This window comes from Gymnodraco acuticeps, unplaced genomic scaffold (assembly GCF_902827175.1).
Source record: "Gymnodraco acuticeps unplaced genomic scaffold, fGymAcu1.1, whole genome shotgun sequence".
NCBI lineage: Eukaryota > Metazoa > Chordata > Actinopteri > Perciformes > Bathydraconidae > Gymnodraco > Gymnodraco acuticeps.
The window spans coordinates 637,632-659,702 of NW_022991187.1; the positions used below are offsets into that span (position 1 = coordinate 637,632).

Here is a 22,071-nt window from a genome sequence, read left to right on the forward strand (position 1 = left end):
CTTAAGAGTTTAGTGTCTGACATTATGAATGAATACAATGCAGTGCTAGGAATAAAGCTGATAACATCTCGATTCACAAAGATGATGAAACAGAACCAGTGCGATGTCAGAAAGTTGAACAAAATAACATGTAGAGATTGGTAAGATATTGTTTTGAACATAACTACTGATTGATTATAAATGTCTCTCACCACTCCCAGTGTCACATGAGGCCAAATGTTATATCAGTTTATTTGCTGGGTAAACATCACTTCCCCAAAGCCCCGGGAAGTGTTTTCACAGTCCGTACTTTAGACTCGCTGATGACCTTTGGAGTCGCTCACGTCTACTCTGACAGACCTGCAGCCCTCACAGCTTTGCATACAAATCTCTGTTGTTCAACCTTCAGCTCTAAGGTAAGTCTGATGTGTATCCACAGCCTGCCGCACCTTAAGGTGGAGCAGCTCCTCCGAAGGGGTGATGAGGTTTTAATGTCCGAAATACTTGAGAAAGCTTAACCAGGAGTTCAACGGCATCGCCTGCTCTGAACACAAAGCTCCCGTCTCCGATCTGTTCCTCTGTGGATAATAAAGGTCAGCTCGGTTTGAAAGATGCACCCTCACCGCCCAGAGAGCAGTCAGCGCTGCTTCCAACACACTCTTCTACAAGTGAATAATGATCTATAATATTGCCCCCATGTGACTAATGCTTTCCAACAGGGGGCGACACTGCAATGAAATTCGAAAGGAGGCTCAGACCTTATTATAAAGAAAGATTGACTTAAATACTCATAAAAGTTAATACCCAGAAAGTGATATGATTATATTTTCCTAATTGTTTTGTATTTCTTTACAACACAACTGCTAAATACTTTGGTTTTTATTATTTAGTGTAAAAGGAGTCAAATCTATAGGATAGGGTTAGAACAGGAATGAATATATATAACCCTACCCCCAATACTAACCCTATAGGAATCAACAGTAAAAGTAGGCTATTCAATAAACAGCAGAATTACAACTCAGTTTTATATTCAATGATTTGATTAATACGTTTTAAAGGTGTGTTTTGATCCTGCAGCAAGGCACTTAAAACATAACGTAAAAAACAATGACATGTTCTTACGGTGACACTTGTTGTTTTCCATGCAGCGCTAATGCAAACAGGCCTTCTTGAGACTGCTTTTTAAACATTTTTCATTTTTGGCCCTCGAGTTTTAAGGCAGCCTTTGCAAAGGGTTTATACATTTACCAAATGGCTGTATTAATAGTCGATGAGTCATTTGCTAATCTTGTTGATTTTGTAAAACGTTTGGCTGGTGTTTATCCTGCAACAGGGCTCTTGATCTCTGTTTGACAGATCTTTAATTCACTTAATAGAGTCCATTGAAGAGGATTACAATCACTCAATCAGGTCAAAAATCTGTTTACATTTTTCTTACCCCTTTAGACTTGATTCATTATAGCAAAAAGGTATTCAAGGACATTACATTTAAACCGAAACAATCAACACCAGGTCTATAAATACCTGCCATTGTGTCTGATTTGTGTCTTAATTTAGTCAAAAATATGTATAATATCATTGGAAATAATGAAGCCGTAACAATTTTTGTTTTGCCCACGGACATGGTTTCATTCAAACAATGTTATGTTTAGGCCTTTTCCTCAAAATCTAAAAATGTTATGAGCACAGAGAAACTTAAATGTTCCAATTGGTTCATTTGAAATTCACCTTTCCAGATCTGCACATGCATTACTCTGCACAGTGAAGCTAAAACACCCGCAAGAAGGAACAAGTAGAAAAACACGCCTTTAATGGGGGAGGGCTTTAAGGTCCTTATAGAGGCATAATGAGTCTGTAGGCTTTGGGGCCCCTGCAGGGCAAATGCCTATACCTGCCTTATTGAATATCCAGCCTTGATAAGCACCAAACTGGACTACCGCCTCCCAATAAACGGTGTTTTAATGAAGTGCTGCATTCAAAAACCATCAGCAGAGGTTACAAGCTCATCTCCCGATAATTCTCAGGGCCCATAAACTATGCACACAGAAGGATTCAAACTTGTGTTTTTCAATGCACACACAAATGTGTTCCGTTTCATATACATGTAAATACAATCCAAATACAGAAAAAAGTGTTGTGTGTGTGTGTGTGTGTGTGTGTGGAGAGTGGTGAAGGCGTGTGGTGAAGGCGAAGTGCGGAGTTATGAAGAGAGAGACTAAAGTATAGAGAAAGTGGTCAGAACGGGAAAAGTAACTAGTCTGTATGTAGGCCTATGCAATACAGTGTCAATGTAACTGATTAGTCAGAAGAACGTGAATAAACAGAGGTTCTTCCCACGGCACACGAACGCCCCGTTTGCATCCCTTTTCCCCTCGAAATGTCTGGGCAGCTGGTTACCGGCTGACAACGAGCCAAGTCAGAAACCACCGGTGTGTAACCGAAACTACGGTTTCGGTGACGAGATACCGAAAAGGTAACAAACGCGAGTGAAGTATAACCGGACGCGATAGAGAGATCAGATCAGCTGCTGAGTCTGACACAGAGACACGCAGCTCTGCATAATCACCTGATGCTCCGCCCTCTGTTTAGCGAGCTGACCGGACTGCGCAAAATGCGTACATGAAGAGCTACGTCATGAACGCAAGAAATCATACCCTCGTGGGGGCGCGCTCATGTGATTGGCTTAGAATGGAGGAGACATCTGATTGGCTATAGATAGAAACAATTACAAGTACGAATCGGCTGACCGTCAGGGGAGTCTCAAAAACCCACACACGAATGCACAGCGATCCGTGCACAGAAAGCGGTTTGTGTTTGCAGGTGCAGAGGTTTTAAACGGAAAACAAATATGTGAGGATCAAAAATACACATGTAAAACCTTTTTCTGTAATTTTATTTTATTTACATGTATATGAAACGGAACACATTTGTGTGTGCATTGAAAAACACAAGTGTGGATCCGGAAATACAAGTTTGAATCCTTTTGCGGATCATGAAGTACAAGTGTGAATCCTTCTGTGTGCATGTGTGTATTATGAGACTGTTCTGAGCCCATAATAAACTGCGTAATGTTTATTCCCCCGACGTGCTATTGTGATTTGCGCCCGTGATGTGCTCGCTGTCACCCCGCAGTGATTGATGGGACACACCGACCCTGGCCTGCCCAAAGATCCTGTCCAATAATAAGTCGAGCGCCTCAGAGAAATGATGTCCAGTCTCACGCCGCTCCTGCATGACCCTCACATGATGTATGGAGTTTGGCCTTTTCCTGTGCCATTTATTTGTTGGCGTATTGGAGCTCAAGGCTCTCACACGCCTTGCGCACGACATAATCCTATTGGATGAGCGGTGCAGGGATATAGTGAGTGACGAGAGGGGGAGAGAAAGATAGAGCAGTCTTCCCCAGCGCATGTCTCTCCGAGAGCAGACACACACACACACACACACACACACACACACACACACACACACACACACACACACACACACACACACACACACACACACACACACACACACACCACACACACACACACACACACACACACACAGTGCTCGCTATATCTCCAGATGCCTTTACAGAAAACGCACGTCTGCAGGCTGTGTGGACTGCATCTTGTCTTTTGAATCACGCAGATGTGAATCTATCTTTCTGTCATCGACAAAACAAGAAGATTATGGGGTTTGTGTGCAATTTCAGAGCACGTGGGATTGGGAAGCTTATTTAAAAGGCTGGCGGCTGTGTGATGGAGGAGCGCGGCGGTGCTGCATCGGAGGAAATGAGTAAGAGGTGCAGAGGAGATAATCAATGAAGACACTGAGGGCTCCTGTGCGTCTGGACAAGGTCACAGTCTAGCCTGGGTGATATTATGTCCATTCGGGGACAACAAGAACGGACTTTTTTCGCTTCCTCTCGGGGGAGGAGGTCGTATGGAGATGTCCACAAGAGTTTCTGTGTTGGATTGCAGAAGCATTGAAAAACCCCTCCATCTGCATCTTCATGGTTTATTTTTGACAACCTTCAAGCGGCAAGGGTCTTTTTTTCCCTCCTCCCTCAGCCTGGAGATAAAGTTTCTCGCTTTCTCGACAGGGTGGGTGTTTTTATCCAGCCGCCACTTCGTTTAACTGCACCCAGTTGAACCCAGCTGAGGTGATTCAGAGGCTGCTGGGTGAAGGGAAAGGGTGAGCAGAAGGTGGATTGAATTCCATCGGAGCAGCATCCCAAACAGCAGCGGCCAGCTGCGTTTCTGGACTGTCACATCTGGGGTTGTTGTCGTCGCTGTCCATGGTGCTGAACCCGAGCTCCAGGAATGGTGGAGACGCTGAGTATCGCAGTCATCGGTGCTCCCGGAGTGGGGAAAACTTCTATAATCCGCCAGTTCATCTATAACGATTTCTCGGAGGTGTACACGCCGACCAGGACCAGATATGTGTACAGACCCTCCGTCATCCTCAACGGGAACATGTATGAGCTAAAGATCCTGGACGTCCCACCAATCTCCTCCTTTCCATCCAGCTCCAATCAGGTACACACAGCCTGTCTGAGGACTTATAGGTTGAACTTTATTCAAGGCGTTGATTCATCCACCCTCACATTGCCTGAATCTCTTACATCTATACTTAATTCTGTTCACAGCCTAAGGCCTTTAAAATACAATAACACTTATTTTATGTATTCCTCTATCATTATCTGGTGTCCCTAGTTGCTATGGAGACCTGACTGACTTAAACCCTTTGTAATCTTCACTTTGACGTTTTAAACTCAACCCCCCTTTCATGAAGAAGCAATGCCAGCTGCTTTTGTTTATTAATCATGACAGTTTCAGAGATGAGTTGGCAGCAGCGTACTGGTTCTGCTGGTAGTGTTTGGGTTAAATGTGTCCCATATGGTCAGACATTGATAGCAGGATTCTGCTGCAGGCATCCCCACAGCACCTGGTCCAACTCCCCGTGTAGAAATAGAACAGACTGGCCTTTTATTCATGGTCATATGCCACACTTCATTAGTTGGAGGCACATCTGATTGCAGGATCATACATGTGGTGTTGCTCCAACAGTTTGTATTCTCTTCTAGTCTTTTACTGGATTGAAGACATTAGGAATTATCTTAAGCTCTGGAAGTATTGTTTTTCTATAGGTTCACTTTTGTTCACAACATAGTCATACAATTTGCATTTAAGAAAAGTAAGTTTAATACAATTTCCAATCAAAATGTAATATTTGCTTTGCTCCCACTGAGTGTTGCATCAGTCATGCTTTGTGTTGCACCTGTGTCCAGGAGGAACACCATGTCCTTCATTTGTACAGCACTGTACACAGATGGATGACAATACCATGTATCTTATCTTATCTTAAAAGCATTATTGGACACTGTAATCGTTTCTCTTGTCCATATTGCCCTTTAAAACATACCCTCCTAAAGCACTTCCAACGTAAATGATAGGGGGGGGGGGGGATCACTGTCCTCACTCTGCGCAAATATTTATTTTAAAGTTCAGCCAAAGCGAAGATGAGCCACAAAAGTGTGCTTTGTTTTACTAAGTGGCTATCTTCTAAAGTTACAATATGTTTAGTTGCAAATGTTCCTGCACTTCAGCTCAGCACTGTGGGAACTAAAGAGGGAATTAGCCATTAATAAAGCCGTTACGTCTCAAGATTGATTTGATTAAGTGACTGCTAAACCCTCGTATTCGCTGAACTCATAATCCATCACTAACTTTGAGATAATGTAAGGATGTCTTCACAGCCAATGTGTGAAGGAGGAACACTTTCAGTACATGCAAGAGTGTTGTTTAACCCACCTGTTGTGTTGTTTCTCCCCCCTTACCTTTGTGTTCCCGGACTGCGGTTTTAACTGCCTCTTACATTAACACAAAAAACATTAATCATCACACGTTTTTATTTAACACCCTTTTAAGCTGTAAACAACCTCTGATGACTCATTCACATGAATAACTGCAGTGAATAGACACTGAAAACGTATTCTAAAATTAAATAGAATTGGATTTGTGGGTGTGTACTATCTGATGGATGAACACAATGAAAGTGGTGATCAGTAATGTTAAAATGCCTACTGTGGAGGATATCATAAGGCCAATCAAATGTAAAACACAATATCTATGAACACAACAGGAGGGTTAAGAGGGATTGAAAAAGATCTGATCCTGTCCTTTAAGGTATTTCTCTCCAGCCACACAGGTACAAAGGAGTATGGATTTGGTGTGTGTGTCTTGGTGGTGTGTGCTTTGGCAATTAAACAACGTGGCCACTCCAAGCCTCTATTCACTGGAGGTGTGCGTCGACTCCTGTCCATTTCAGCCTCTGTTCAGGCTGTGAGGCTGTCGAGATATAGACCTCTCCAAGGTCATCACACCTGACTGCTGCTGCCTCTCTCCCGTCTGAGTCACACAAAGCTCAGCTGCTGTTATCTACACAGACCAAGTGCCACTGAGAAAATGAGATCGGGCCAAAGAAACCAACAGCTTAAATGAGATTCCTCCTCGAGTGTTGATTTGCTGCACGCTCAGAAAAGCCTGATGCAAACGTAGGAAACATCTGGCTGAGTTGCATGTAGCCATTCTAGCAGATTTGATGTTTTGTTGGTGAGGTTTTAAAGGTATGCAGGGTGCTTCATTGTGTCCTGCCCGCAGAGACCCTCTGTTAAGACCCTCTGATTGATTTGTTTCTTACTTATGTTAAGTGGTGCTTGAACACCACCAGGGACCCAGCTGGTTGGGGAGCATATAGCAGGAATGAGCAAGATGAGTCTTATGAGTTAACGTGTGGGAGTGCGAGTCCCACAGTTTGAGTCATCATTCGACATCATGTTGTGTGAACATTTCATGCTCATTTCAAAGTGTACTGCTGCGAGCAGACCCTCTGTGTACACTGTAAACGCAGAGAAAACCATTAGCTGAGTGCGGCCACAACAAGTCTCACACGGGTTATAGTTACTCATTTTCTGAGCAACGACCCGCTGTACTTTTCCCTTTCTGCTCCTGTCATGTCCTGCTTGTTCTGAAGCCGCTCTCTTGCTTGGTTTTCTGACGTCCTCTATTCACAGCTGGAGCAGCGATGAGACATGTCAATTTTATTTCCTTTTTTACTCCCAGCCCAGCTCTGTATTTACTCGGTGGACAGAGCAACGTAACCTGTGTCACAGCGGGCAACGGACAGCAGAAAGAAAATCAAATAAAAATGTACTAGGGAGGAGTGTGGTGCAGTGGATAGAGCCTTGGTGTTCGGATCAGGGGGTCACAGGTTCAAACCCCACTGCAAATGTCGCTGTGTCCCTGGGCAAGACACTTCACCCCAAATTGCTCCTGTGGGGATTGTCCACAGTATTGAGTATGTAAGTCGCTTTGGATAAAAGCGTCTATCAAGTAACATGTAATGTACTCGCAGCAGATTGAATGAAAGCACAGTCCCAGCTGGAACACTGCTGGGAATAAAAGAGCAACATAGGAGACAGTAGGAATTTGCTGCAGTCAATTAGGAAGGTTGCACAGAGTTTAATGGACACTGTCATAGTAAGGGTTACCAAATTAGGTTTTATAATGTCCTCTGGAACAATAACGAATAAACTGCAGAATGGAGTGAGTCAGTACGCCTCCAGGCTTATGCAGCATGGCAGTTTCTCATCCGTTCAGATTATATTTGATAGAAGAGTAGTGATGTTCTGGCAGGCTACTTCTGACCCCGCGTAACCACGCTGACAGCCATTTTGATCCTTTCCGATGCTTGAGACGGGCAACATTTCTATTAGCTCACTGTCAGGCTCTCATGTTGTAATGATCTGTTTGCTTTGCAGTATGTCTGCCTGTTGCTGATAGCATTGCGTTTAAAGAGCATATGTCACACTGTGTCAATAGGCTGCAACGACAGATGGATTTAAGCTTGACTGCGGATTCAGCAAAGATTCTTCTTGTTCTCTTATTTTGTTCTAGCCATAATGTATCTCCATGACTTCCTCCCATACACACAATGCTCCCGCTCCCTTTCTGGAAAATGTCTCTACATACACTTTTTGTTATATTCCATGGAACGCTCTTAACATCCCGATAGCAATGAATATTTTAAGTGCTTTGACAAAAAATCCATTAAAATGTCATCTGTGGAAGCCGTGCTGTAAAAAGCACGACCAATCATCTGAGCCGGCCCGGCTAAAATAACTGGATGGCCTACCTGCCTGTCAGCCTTCCATCTGTGCACAAACTTATCTCGTGCCCTCATTGGTCATGTGAGCGTTCGTGTATGTTGGAGGAGGGGCTCTGTAAGGAAGTGGCAGATTTGTGGCTGTATTTTCAAATTCTACCGCACTCGAGCTGGTTTCTCCAAAATTACCTACCCCACCTGTGTCTGTGAAGCCTGTTGGGTCAGTTTAAAGCTTTTGTGGTCTTTGAAAATTAAAATTAAAACAAATTAGATTAGAATAGAAACATTTCAAGTTCTTAACAATTGATAGCTCAATATGCAAGCTTGACTTAAGGAATAATTAAGGCCCATAATTGTATTTGCTAAAAGGTTGATCTCTGCTTTGATCAACTTGTGTAAATCTGTTTTAGCTCTGGATTTAAAATCAACAATTCATGATCATAAGATAGCCTAAGTCAAACGCAATCGCTCATTATAAACAAGTAAAATGTATTTTGTGTTACTGTGTGCTTGGAAGAAATCAGAAACAGCTCATCCGCCCCATATCATCTCCAACAAAGTGCATTAATCAAACACTAATAAGATCTGAACATTTGAACGGCGGATTTGCATAGGTCACCATTGAGTAATGGGAGTTTCGTCCCCGGGAGATGTTATACATTTGAATTGCAAATCTGCTCGGGTGGCCTGCGGGACACTGCTTTAATTGCTCAGCACCCTTCCCCCAAAAAGGTTACACCGACCTTCCTCCTGTGCTCCTGAGTCCATCACAACTTCTCATTACCGCTAAACTGCCTCACCTAATGTCGGGAGACGTTGCAGCTTTGCCTTCTGAAAACTGACCACAGCTTACGGTTGTCAGGGAAACATGTTATGTTTAACGCTCTTGAGGAACGAAGGGTGAGATGCTCTTTCTGTGTGCGGCGCGTGAAGGAGCCTGAGGAAACAGACAGTGCCACCACACTCACATTCACGCTCCCACAGGCACTCTCAAATCCTGCAAGCACACACAAACAAACATGCCCACACATGCATTTTAAATTCATTTGAGTTCAGTTCATCAGATGTGTTCTGCTGCACTCTCCTCTCAGCTCTTATTACCTTTTTTGGTCTCTTGTCTGGCTTTGGTGAAGCAGTGTTTCTGTTTTTAGCCCCTCCTCCATATTTAAAAAACAGGACTTGGATGACAAAGAGATATGAGATGAGAACACATGCAGCTATTTTTAGCTTCACAGGGATGTGAGGCTGCAAATGAAGCAAATGCGCGCATCTCACATTCAATTGCTTAAATTATCAGAAGAGGGTGAGCTGTGATAATATGCTTTTCATGTCAGGTTTGTTTGGCAAATATTTTCTTTAAAGGAGAGTGAAATGACTTAAAATTGTATTGGACACCCAGAAATAATATAAAATACAGTCCTTCTGACAACTGATTAAACCTGGAGAGGGACGCAGATAATAATCACATGTATACCAGTTTTCTAATCAACGTGTACTTCCTCTGTCTTCTCTTTTCCTTTTGATTGCAATGATCCCTGTGCCAAGTGTCTGTCTGCGTGCTCGGCCTCATTTTCTTCTTACTGATGTGTGATGCTGTTTCTTCCTCACACACACACAAAACGCCCCCGTGCATTTCAAATAGACTTACATGATTCCTCGCTGACACAGATGTGATGGCTTCATCAACATTAGATGTTAAAGCTGATCATCGTCTGTTCTCTGAGCTTCCCTTGTCAGAAATGATCACTTCATCTTGTGTGTACTAAGACTGCCTTAACAGCCTGTAGATTTGAAAAGCACATTTTTCTAAAAAAAGAAGCAATTCAATTAGATGTTTCATTCCTATTTCAAATTGTTCAAGCTGTTGCAGGAGATAAACAAATAATGAAAGCACCATATGGAAAAATGACTACCATGCTCTTTCAACACCGCCACACATTAGGTTTATTTTAGCAGCTTGGTGCTAATTAGAATCAGCACGTTGATTTTTTAAAGCTCCACAAAGCAACACACAAAGAGGCATCTCTGAGGCGCAGGTGCATCTGTCAAAAAAAAACATGAAGTCAAGTAACAGAGCTTTAAGCAAACAAGATAGAAGCATATTAACTAAATAAATACAGTTTTGCATTGGTCATACATGTTTTTATGGGAATATCTTTTGCGGAAAACAAAAGTTCTGTGCTAAAAATGTCATAGATACAAATAAAACGTGTATAGTCTTTTAACCAACCGACTTAGAATTGATAATTACTGGTAATATACCTACTTAAAAGTTAAAGGAAGGTTACCCATTCACTTCAGTCTTTATGCTAAGCTAAGCTAACCAGCTAATGGCTCCACTTTCATATTGAGTGTAGCCTACATTAAGAAAACAAGGTTACTTGTTTACAAATGTTCTGCTGTTGGGCAAATGTTGTTTTTATATGGAGAGAGCCAGACTAGCTTTTCCCCGTGTTTTAACTAAACTCAAATAAGGTAAAGGCTAACTGGCTGCTGGTTCCAGATACATCATTACTGAATATCTCTCATCAAACCCTGTTAAATAAAGTGAATATGTGTATTGCCCAATATGGTCAAACTTCTCCTTTCAGAGGAATTATGTCACTATCATGTCTCGTCTCTTTATAAATACAGAGGCAGAATAGTCTCCACTGTTTGCATGTATACATTAAGTTGAAGTGAATGGAACATAACATAATTACATTACATGTCACTTGTTAGACGCTTTTATCCAAAGCGACTTACATACTCATTACTGTGGACAATCCCCACAGGAGCAATTTGGGGTGAAGTGTTTTGCCCAGGGACACAACGACATGCTGACTGCAGTGGGGTTTGAACCTGTGCTCCCCTGATCCAAACACCAACGCACAATCCACTGCACCACATGTGCATGCACACCAGAGGTGATGTTGACCCCGTCTGCTCACCCCTTTATGCACTGCTGCTTTTTCTTCTGATCGACGTTTTCTCAGAGCTGTGTTTGTTTTCTCACAGCAGATCCTTTCTTCCCGCCCCCAGAAGTTCCTGTTATTTCCCTCCCCTCTTTTAAATGCTTATGAATTTATTACATGCTGTTAGAGGAGGTGACAGTAATGGTGGGGTGCAGACAGTCCTGAGAAAACAGCACGAACAGGAGAATGGGTCCCTGTGTTTTCATTGAAGCAACTTTCCTCCTGTCAGGTTCCATTGTACCCACTTGTCCCATGTGCTTTGTTTACTCATCACCATCCGACCAATGCTGCCGTGTGTGCACTGCATCACAAAGCTCAGCCAAGCAACCAACGACACGAGTTAAACAGTAGTATGGGTTCGTTTTTATTTTCCTGACAGAAGGCTCCATGTTAGCTTATCTTTTACAAGCTGTAAAGCCATTGTCCTTGAACATGTGTAACTGGGATATGGCGCAGTGCTTACTGTCACACTGTGTTATGACTTTATTCTAGGCTGTGGGACTCCACAGAGCCATGCATCTAGAACTTAATTACCCTCTGCTCTTTTCTGACAGAGGTTAACCAGCAGATGCAGACAAACAATGACTTACAGGCCAAAGTGCAGAATAATTACAGAATCCTATGTGCTTGTCGGCGTCACTCTCTTGTATTGTTTTGTATTAGATCTATGAGGCTATAACGACCGCATTGCTTTGAACTATAGGGCAACATTAGCATGATAACATGATCTTGGCGTATCAAATACAATATACTAATACATGTGTTTAACATGCAAAATGTATTTTGTTCACCATCATAGTTTAGTGTGTTGCATGCTAACATTTGCTAATGAGAGAGTAAAATTGAGCTTAATGGGTTAATTTTGGACAAAAGTGGGTTTTTGATTGATGGTGACAGTAAATTAAAATCCAGTGCGATCTATACAATACTTGAATGATATTTCACTCAAAACTATAAATGTCTATCTCATTGTGACAAGGAAAGAAAAAGCCAGGGATTTACCGATGTCAGTCATCCATATGTGGAGGTGTGGTGCTCGTATAAAATGCTCGGTTTGCTGACAACGCCACATGGGGGAGTTTCGCCCCCAGGAAATTACTAAAACTAAAGTTTATCCAATTTAATAAAAGGCAATCAGGTTCGTTTGAACACCACAGGCAGAGACAGTGTAAAGGATAATACCACAATGGTTATTTTATTTATACATAATTACATTTCTAATCATAAACAATATCATTTTCTAAAAATTCTCCAGGGAGGAGGGAGAAGGACATTGCTGGGGCTTACCATGGCGGCAATTAACAAAACGGGGAGGGAGCAGATTTGTCACCTCCACTTAAATAGCAGGTGCGCCAACCCAGTCTCATAAAAAAACGTGTAATAACTACGTTGGTCCACAACGTAGGACGTAGTATTTCTACAAAAACGCCTCTGAAATTGTAAGATCCCTACGTTTTTTTTCACCATTCATTCCAATGGTTGGCGTCTATGTCACGTGATCTTCACATTTCTCCCTTCAGAAAAAAAAAACATGGCCGAACTTCGTTTTATTCTCGGTGTAAAATGCCTATTTTAAAGTTAGTTTGGCCATTAAAATGCGTTTTGATGTCATTTGATGCGAGAAATATGAGTTGTTATTTCAGATTATGTGTGCAGTTGATGCACATGATCTTTAGTTTGCTAGTTATTACGAAGATTACTTCAGGAAATTGTGTCGATACAACGTTTTCATTGTTACCAAGGTGGTTGCTAGGGACGCTGCTATCGATATTATTTCTGTTATGTTGTGTAACAGTTTAATGGTGTAATCTTTATTGCTACCCCCTTCCCCGTCAATGTATAGTGTTGGTCCACAGCGCAAACGTATTAGTTAAACAAAATCCGCATCTAAAATTGTGGCATAGATACGTTATTTTCCCCTGTGCAATTCCAGTCTCACATCTCACATCACATCGTCATAAACAAATACCGGAAACAGACCGAAAACACTTTATTCCGAGTATGCTTGCTTTTCTCTTTGAAAGTCATCACATAACGTCATTGTAATACACGGTTCGGCTGCATTAAATATGACATATCTGCCGTAGTTCTCTATTTATAGAGCCCTGATGAGAAGACTTCTAGACAAACATGAGGAACTGCCGCCAACACTGAAAACGTGACATGGATCATAAATATATCAGCCATTAAACAACATATTACATTTCTTTTCACACAATACGTCTCCTTTCAGTATCAACACTAATTCGGCGGACTTTTATATTTGATCCAATTGGTAGATAGGCTGTATTTACACCATAAAGGTGCACAGCTGATATAAAGGGACACCTAGTGGTTAAAGCATGTTATTGAATTTCATTATTTTTATTATTAGATATTAATAGGATCCCTATAAAGTATATTCATTACTCGTTATTCTCTACTAATAGTTAATTAAAGACTGTATATAATGACTATTTTGCACATCCCTTTCAAGATTTCAAGATTTTCTAAGGTTTATTGACATATTATACACAAACGGTGTAGTTATGCAATGAATGAAAAACTTTGTGTATACCTCCAGCAATGTTAACTATGTTGAAGCACTTATTTTAACTGATATTATACATATATATTATACTCTTATATAAGATGTATGTAGATAGTATAAGAAATGTGCAGAATACGACAGTTTAATGGTGGAGGTATACACACATATTGATAGATGTCTTGTAATGCACTGTTGAGGAACCTGCGACCAAAGTTTTTCATCTCCGGCCTTGTCAGGTATCGAACAATAAATAAATAAAGAACACAGAATTATTAAATATAAAACACAGAATTTGTGTGATTATACTAAATGATTTACAAATAAACACCACTGCATATTTACAACTGTTACACATGCTGATGTAACGCAAATGTTTTCAACTTGGGATCAATAAAGTATATCTTATCTTAAGATTATCGATGGCTACTGCCATATTTGCAAAATGTGCCTCTGAACCTTGACAAGTGCATGTTTCAGGCTTATCAATTAACAACAGGAGGGGTCACAAACATAAGACCAGCTGTTAAATAAAGCTCTTCTGACCTTAGCTGGCATGTGGGTAATGCTACCCATTATGGGCACAAGCAATTTTCACCCATTTATTAATGATATGTTTTACATTTGAGTGTTTCCTATCCCCTAAACCTCCAGGGATGTACACAGTTTAATACTGGCAACTTCTTCTTATGGGAAATACGAAAACGTCTTTTAAAACTACAACTCCCAGTAGAGACGTGCCATAGAACATGTTGCGAACATGGTTGCGAAACACAATAGCCAGCATGTGTAGTTCTGGGGACGGGGTGGGGGAGGGGGGGACGGGGTGGACCCGTTCAAATCCAGTTTTTGTTTTTTTCTGCCGTGGTTCCATCCCATTTCAAGTGCTGTTCGACGCTCGGCACACTCTCCAATCACAGAGCTTGAAGACTATCACGGGGTTTGTCAAGCGAAGCGGAGAGAATACTTACTTCCGGGTGAAATATTCTGTAAAGCAAATGAGCTGCTCCGACCCTCGGTCATGACGGACTCCAACTTGTGTTTATTAATCAAACAAATAAATAAAGACAAGGATAATTATGTGTTATTGTTGAGTAAATGGAGAATTGCACAGGGGAAAATAACGTATATGCCACAATTTTAGATGCGGATTTTGTTAAACTAATACGTTTGCGCTAAGGGTTAACTAACACTATACATTGACGGGGAAGGGGGTAGCAATAAAGATAACACCATTAAACAGTTACACAACATAACAGAAATAATATCGATAGCAGCATCCCTAGCAACCACCTTGGTGACAATGAAAACGTTGTATAGACACAATTTCCTGAAGTAATCTTCGTAATAACTAGCAAACTAAAGATCATGTGCATCCACTGCACACATAATCTGAAATAACAACTCACGCATTTTAATGGCCAAACTAACTTTAAAATAGGCATTTTACACCGAGAATAAAACGAAGTTCGGCCATGTTTTTTTTTTCTGCAGGGAGAAATTTGAAGATCACATGACATAGACGCCTACCATTGGAATGAATGGTGAAAAAAAACGTAGGGATCTTACAATTTCAGAAGCGTTTTTGTAGAAATACTACGTCCTACGTTGTGGACCAACGTAGTTATTACACGTTTTTTTGTGAGACTGGGTTGGGTGCGCTGGCATGGTGCCAAGCAGCGTCACAGAGGGAGAAGACATCCGGTCACATCTACCCCCCACTTTTGCATCGTCGACCCGACGGTGAATATAAGAAGGCGAATGCTAGCACCAAGGCCTGAAAACGGCAGATTGGGAATTAGACACAGGCAGGGGCGGCGCCAGGGGGGAGCTAGGGGGTGCTGAAGCACCCCCCAGAATTGCCAAAGCACCCCCAAGAAATATGTTTTTTTTTTTTTTTTTTAGAAAATTATTATTATTTTTATTAAATTAAATTAGAAAAATTATTGATTACATCAATGCAAATGTAAAACAAACACATTTTTGACCAAAAAGATAAAGCCAACACAGGTGATATGATTAGGCCAATGGCCAGCACCCATTCGATTTTTGACCTACCCATAGGCTAAATTACTTTGTGACACTTGAGTGACTTCCTGTTAGCTAGAGCGCCAAATTATTTGCTAACATCGTTTTTTAGTCCTTAAACGTGGACACTCAATTAAAACCACCTGAAAGCGAGAGGGATTCTGCACATAATAGCATAGCCTCGTGAATAAAAGTAGCTTACTTCTGGGCCTCTGTGTTTCATTCAAGCTCTGCTCTGTGTGTGTGTGTGGCACGAGCCATTTTGTGTCCGTGCGCGAGCGAGCGAGAGAGAGAGCTCGCGCACAGGTGGGTATCTACTGGAGATCGTTGTGGTTAGCATCTGGTGCTAGCTAGCCAAGCTAACGGATATAAGGAGCTTTTTCAACAACAAGGTGGAGGGAGAACTATCTCCTGTCAGACTGAGAGTCTCAGATAACCTCAGCTCAGGTGAAGTAAAGGACTCTCAGTGTTTAGATAGTTAACTTTAGTCTAGTTATCTCAGTGGGTCTCAAACGGTTTGTTTTAAAAGGGGAGTGATTTGGAAAATATCTATAAAGAAATAGAAAATCTGTTTACAGCTCTGTTTCATATGGGTGTTGTTGAGAGATGTATCCATAGATCTCTTAATGTTGCTCTCAAAGTGCACCAGATTGATGCTTTTAACTTCCCGGGGAAGCATGCCCCCGGACCCCACTAGAGGAGGTGAGGTCCCTCCTAGAGGAGGTGAGGACGGTCCACCCCCCACTTGTAAAAATAGCACTTTACCCCTGCTTACACCTATATGCCGTGAGCTGATTATCGAGCCTTCATTGTAACAGTCGCGGTTGCACTGTGTGTGCGTGTGGGGAGTGTTGCAGTAGAACATTCAACGGTATTGCCGCTGGTGCATTAATGGGAAACCCTTAATGTTTGAGCACCCTCTATGAAACGTCAAGCTACCCCACAGCACCCCCTAGAGAAAATCTTTGGCGCTGCCACTGGACACAGGGGCTCAAAGTGGACTCGCTGCATTGTCCTGAGGGCCAGTAGACCGAGGAAGATGGTGAACATTTGAGTGGTGGCCAGCCGTAGGGCGAACGGTTCGACGCTGAAAGACCTGGGAGGAAGCAACCTGCAGAGTGAGGCGCTTCCTGAACAGGCCTGGCCTGCAAAGGGGTTCCTTCACTAGATGGAGCCTTCACAACCTGGTGGACCACAGAGCTCCAGAGATCCTGGATTTGATGTCGCCCTCTAACCCCAACCCCATGGTCCCTCAGATACACCATTTGCCAAACTGGGCGCCACGGAGCAACGGTGGGCGGCCCAGCTCCGGTCACACATACAATAGTTGTTGAGAGACCAAAGGGATGGCGGACTAAACTCAAACATGGTTAAAAATGATCTATCTCATACTATATGATTGTTTGTGCAATGATGTTGTCCCCTCTGTGTGTGTCCTGTAGGAGTGGCTGGATTTGCGCTGCAGAGGTGTTCGCAATGCCAACGCCTACATCCTGGTGTACGACATCTGCTGCGTGGAGAGCTTTGAATACGTCAAGATGATCAGACAGCAGATAGTGGAGTACAGGTATGACGACAACCCGCTCTCAGCTAGGATGATTGTTTCTGAACATTCAGCAGAGTGACATACAGCTTGTTTACCCTCAGCGTTGATTTCTAATCACATCACCATTTCATCCATCTGGTGACAGCTTGCCATTTCACAGACCTTCCACAAAGCAGGACAATTACACGTCTGTGACAGCGTGACAGTGAAAGTCTGCGCATGGTGCTATATTTTAATTTAGCATAGTCCTCACTGCATCCTGACAGCTTAGTAATGACATTTAATGCTGTCATTTCTGCACGAGAGCAGCCTGACATTTCAGTAGTGATTTTGAAGATACATTTGTGGGTATATTTTTCCTTTTGTTAGACAGAGCACAGCTACAAGAAAACAGGAAGTATAAGAACCAGAGGGAGATGTAATAAATGTCTCCTGGCAGGCTTTGAACACACGCAAGAGGCAGAAAGAACCTTACACACTTGTGGGGGGAAAAATACCAATGAAAGGCATCACCTGCGCTAACATCCTCGCTGTTGGCATTCCTGCATATATTTACATATTGAAAGAGTACAATGAGTGGCCTCATTTGTGCTGCTATGTATGTACACGGCCAAACTGCCAGTGCACAGATCATCCCCACCTACCTGCGGCTGCAAATGTGTTGCCATGAATGTCCATAGCCTGTGACAGAAAACCATTATCACCAGCAACTAGAGGGAAGGAAGGAAGGGTGAATGGAAAACAGGAAAACTGTATAATCAAAAAGCTCTGAGACCAGACTGCAGACGGGAAGGACAAAGCAGAGAAGAGACAGATACTGAAATATTGAATAATGGAGGCTGTTGCAGCACGAGTGGGGAGGAGGGGTGTACTATAAATGTCAACTATAGAAAATATAATCTTAAAATGCTCAGCACAATTCTGTTGACATAATCAGTTGAAACCAGAATTAACTTGTTTTTCTATTTTCTTTGGCATTTTAGTATGAAGCCCACCTCAGGGAAGATGACGCACAGACTCACACATACATCACATCCGGCTTTAATACACACGCTCAAGCAGATATGTGAGGAGATATGTTTGAGTCTGTTTTTTCGAGAGCACAACCTTTGAAAAAAGGGAAATTGCGATAATAACTGCAATGTGTTTTCTCAACCCTACATCTTTGAGAACTTCGCCTCAGATGGCTTGAAAACGATACTGTACATTTCTCTCTCTGCTTTTTCTTTCCGCCAAGCTATCTGTCCATCTGTGAAGGCAGACGTGCAAATATGCACATGCATGCAAGTACTTGTCAGAGGCACGATGTATAAAAAAAAAAACATTCTGCAATATTCTGCATAAGTGAAAGCAGCAGCTTTAACAATATATACCATATTTGACATTGAGCTGAACAGGTTAACAGATGTCTTGCTCTTACACTCCTCACTGCTGCCTTGAGTTTAACAATGTGCCTTTAATAGTGAATTCAACTTGAGGTAGGATAGTTGTTATTTTTCAAGAAAAAACCTCTTTAAAGCTCCCTGCTCTCCTGCCTTTGGCCCTCAACCAAACAGAAAGCAGAGGTAAAAATGTATCTCATTGTAATAAATCCGATTAACATAATGAGCCTTCTTTCCTTCACGGTATTTGCTCTAAAATCCTTTTTGTACTTTGCTGTAGTCAACGTTCTCTCATTTAAAGTAGAGCTTCAGATTGGATTTCCAAACTCCCACTAATCCATGTTACTATGGACTTCTCCTAGATGTTTAATTTTTTAACACTGTAACAAGCATTATACTGTAAATCCCAAGTCACTTATTTATTCCCACCTCTGGCTTTCTATACATGTTAACCCTTCATGATGCTGTGCACCAGTTGCAGCAGAGAGTGGTGGGAGGCCCCCTGAGCCTTGGAGCACTAATCCTCCAGTCCTCCCCCGCACACCTCCGAAGGAAGGGAAAAACACAGGCATTTTGCGCACTCCAAGCCACCGACAAAAACACACAAATATTGGTGCTTTTTTAAATTAACCTTTTTCTTTTCTGGTCTCACTTGCCCCCGCAGGGAAGGCAGCAGCAGTGAGGTGCCAATCCTGGTGGTGGGCACCAAGAGAGATCTGCAGCGGCAGCGCTTCATGCCTCGCAGGGCGGTGTCAGTCCTGGTGAAAAAGACCTGGAAGTGTGGCTATGTGGAGTGCTCAGCCAAGTTTAACTGGCACGTCGTCCTGCTCTTCAAAGAGCTGCTGGGCATCGCTGTGTCACGCGGCATGCGCGGGAACCACACCGCCATCCGCCTGCAGGGGGCGCTGCAGAGGAACCGCTGCAGCATCATGTGACCCCGAGAGCTCCCTCCAGCCCTCTCACCTCAGGAGTGGAGGGGCAGTGGAGAAAGAAAACTGGACTTTTGATATAAATGGCTGGAAAAATACCCTGTGGCCTCCTGCTTTACTGAGCTGATTTTTCACAATGAGGTTTATTAGTCTCTTGCGCTGTAAAAGACACCCACATTTCACACAGTCATCCAACCACTTCCTAGTCAGATTCTGCCAAATGTGTAAACGCAAGGAAGGAAGTAGGATAGAAAGCAAGTGACAACCAATATGAATAGCAAAGCACAGTTCTTTTTTCTTACATCAACTCGACGGTAACTAATTTCAGGCTCCCCAAATGACACAGCGACAGGTCTTTAGAGGGTTGTGTCGTGGATGTAGGGCCTGACAGGGTGAGGCTAACATTGTGAGACTTTAAACAAGTGGCAGCAATATAGAATCTTCCTTCATTCAGAAAGGTCATATCTAACAGATTTTGATTTGATTGAGGGTTTATGTTCAACAAGATATAATAAAACAGAGCTCAAGTAAATAAGCTTCACTTCCAGGGGGAGAATTTCGATATGTGTAGATATGGTTTTTAATTTTAGATTCTGAGAAGTTTCCTGCATTCTTTTTTTCCTTTGACTTCCCTGTATTAAACTTGGCCTACAGAGAAAGCTTTTTGTTCCGACAAAAGGGGTTTTAAGGTTGTCTTGCTGCAGAAAATGCTGCAGTCCCTATCACGATGTGGGCTTTAATATGCTCCCTCCCCCTACTCAGTGTCTGTTTCTGAAGAATACATTCAATCCAGGGAACTGCAGAGCCTGAAACAAGAACCTGTACACACATTGTGTGTGTGTGTGTGTGTGTGTGTGTGTGTGTGTGTGTGTGTGTGTGTGTGTGGGTGTGTGTGTGTGTGTGTGTGTGTGTGTGTGTGTGTGTGGTGTGTGTGTGTGTGTGTGGTGTGTGGTGTGGTGTGTGTGTGTGTGTGTGTGTGTGTGTGTGTGTGTGTGTGTGTGTGTGTGTGTGTGTGTGTGTGTGTGTGTGTGTGTGTGTGTGTGTGTGTGTGTGTGTGTGTGTGTGTGTGTTGTGTGTGTTGTGTGTGTGTGGTGTGTGTGTGAGTATATGCATGTGTGAAGGGGAGACAGAGAGGCACGTTTGATAGCTGACATTCAGGCAAGCAAAGGACAGGCACGGCAAGACTAACGACTGATGTGGAATCTGGATTAGGGAGGAGCAATAAAATCTCACATGTCCTGACTGACTATATGTATTCCCACATTATACTAAAAATGCCTCACGTATAGTAGACGTAATCCTCTCACTCCGATATCCTGCAGATATTAGGAAGCAGAGCTTAGTGACTTTCACAAAACACCCCATGAGTGTAACACAGACACACAGGGAACCTTGAAAAAGCTTTCATATCAGTATTTCAATAGTATCCAATTGGTAATGTTGTGAGATGAACAGTTGCTTTTTCATTTGATTAGACCTAGTTAGGCAGTGTGACATGGCTGCACTGAAAGTAAGCAGACCTATTGTATATAAGAGTGATTCATGGAGTAATTGACTTGCATGCTTTTGTTGGTAGAGCCAACGGGTCAGGGTTCAATTGCACTGATGTGAAAATGTAATATTGTGATTAATTTTTGTAATACATGGTTTTCTGACACTGTAATGAGCAGCTGAGCGGAGTGAATGTGGTTGTTTTTCAATGGCATGCGAGAGCACCAGCTCATGATTCTCTCAAAGATGTAGTGCACCCTTCATCAGGGCACATGGCTGTGTTAGTTTTTTGTTTATTTTTTTCTAGTAAAAAAAAGAAATATGTAGCAGCAACTGTGTGTAGCATGAGTTCTCATCAGTTTGTCTGTGTGCGCGTTTCCTAATAAAAAGGGCTACAGTTTTTTTATCAGAAACGTTAATTATATTTATTTTTATTGTGTAATAAGTACTGTGAGTATTTTTTTTTACATAATGAAACATTAAATGCTTTTGAGAACAGCAACCTCACTCTGGTTACTTTTCAATCTTGTTCTAAACTTACACCACATTAAGATCATTTGACAACATTGCCACCGTGTGGTAACGCATTGTTATCAGGAGCCAAATCAAAGAACAACGGATCAGGCATCACACACTGAACCCACTATTTACTTTGAGTTTAAAATGTATTCTTAAATGTACTCAACAACACTTGATCATCTGGTGAATTCCCCATTGTAATAGCTGATATACTTTCATTTAAGGTGGTTAGGATATAATGAGTCAGTAATATACAGTTTAAGAACTTTAGTTGTGAAATGATCTCAGCACTGATAGTTCTTTAAATCTACTCCGCCTTTCTTCTGTGGGTAACATGGCTACATTAACCTCATTGAATACAGAGGAAATCATTTGTTGTGTACCATTATCAATTCCTGACCTCCTATTTCTGCAGGCATGCACAATTTGAATTTACCCTGTCACAAACAAATGAAGAAAATGGTGATAATATACATTTTAGACATTTATACTCTTCAAGACAGAGTGTTAATGCTTACTACCAAAAGTACATTTCAGTAAGTTGTCCTGTGGCATTTGGTGC

General features: G+C 42.1%; 1 protein-coding gene across 1 annotated transcript; it reads left to right on the forward strand.

Moving 5' to 3' along the window:
• Positions 1–3,484: 3,484 nt before the first annotated feature.
• Positions 3,485–20,394, forward strand: rasl10a (RAS-like, family 10, member A). The gene is made up of 3 exons (XM_034238189.1): positions 3,485–4,505; positions 17,085–17,209; positions 19,235–20,394. The coding sequence occupies exons 1-3, from the start codon at positions 4,290–4,292 to the stop codon at positions 19,503–19,505; spliced, it is 612 nt and encodes a 203-aa protein (XP_034094080.1). The 5' UTR covers positions 3,485–4,289; the 3' UTR covers positions 19,506–20,394.
• Positions 20,395–22,071: the final 1,677 nt, after the last annotated feature.

Excerpts from the sequence above, each read along its gene's own strand:
- rasl10a (XM_034238189.1), top strand. The coding sequence starts at position 4,290 with ATGGTGGAGACGCTGAGTATCGCAGTCATCGGTGCTCCCGGAGTGGGG. Across the intron at positions 4,506-17,084 it reads TTCCATCCAGCTCCAATCAG|GAGTGGCTGGATTTGCGCTG; the intron begins GTACACACAGCC and ends TGTGTCCTGTAG. Across the intron at positions 17,210-19,234 it reads CAGCAGATAGTGGAGTACAG|GGAAGGCAGCAGCAGTGAGG; the intron begins GTATGACGACAA and ends TTGCCCCCGCAG.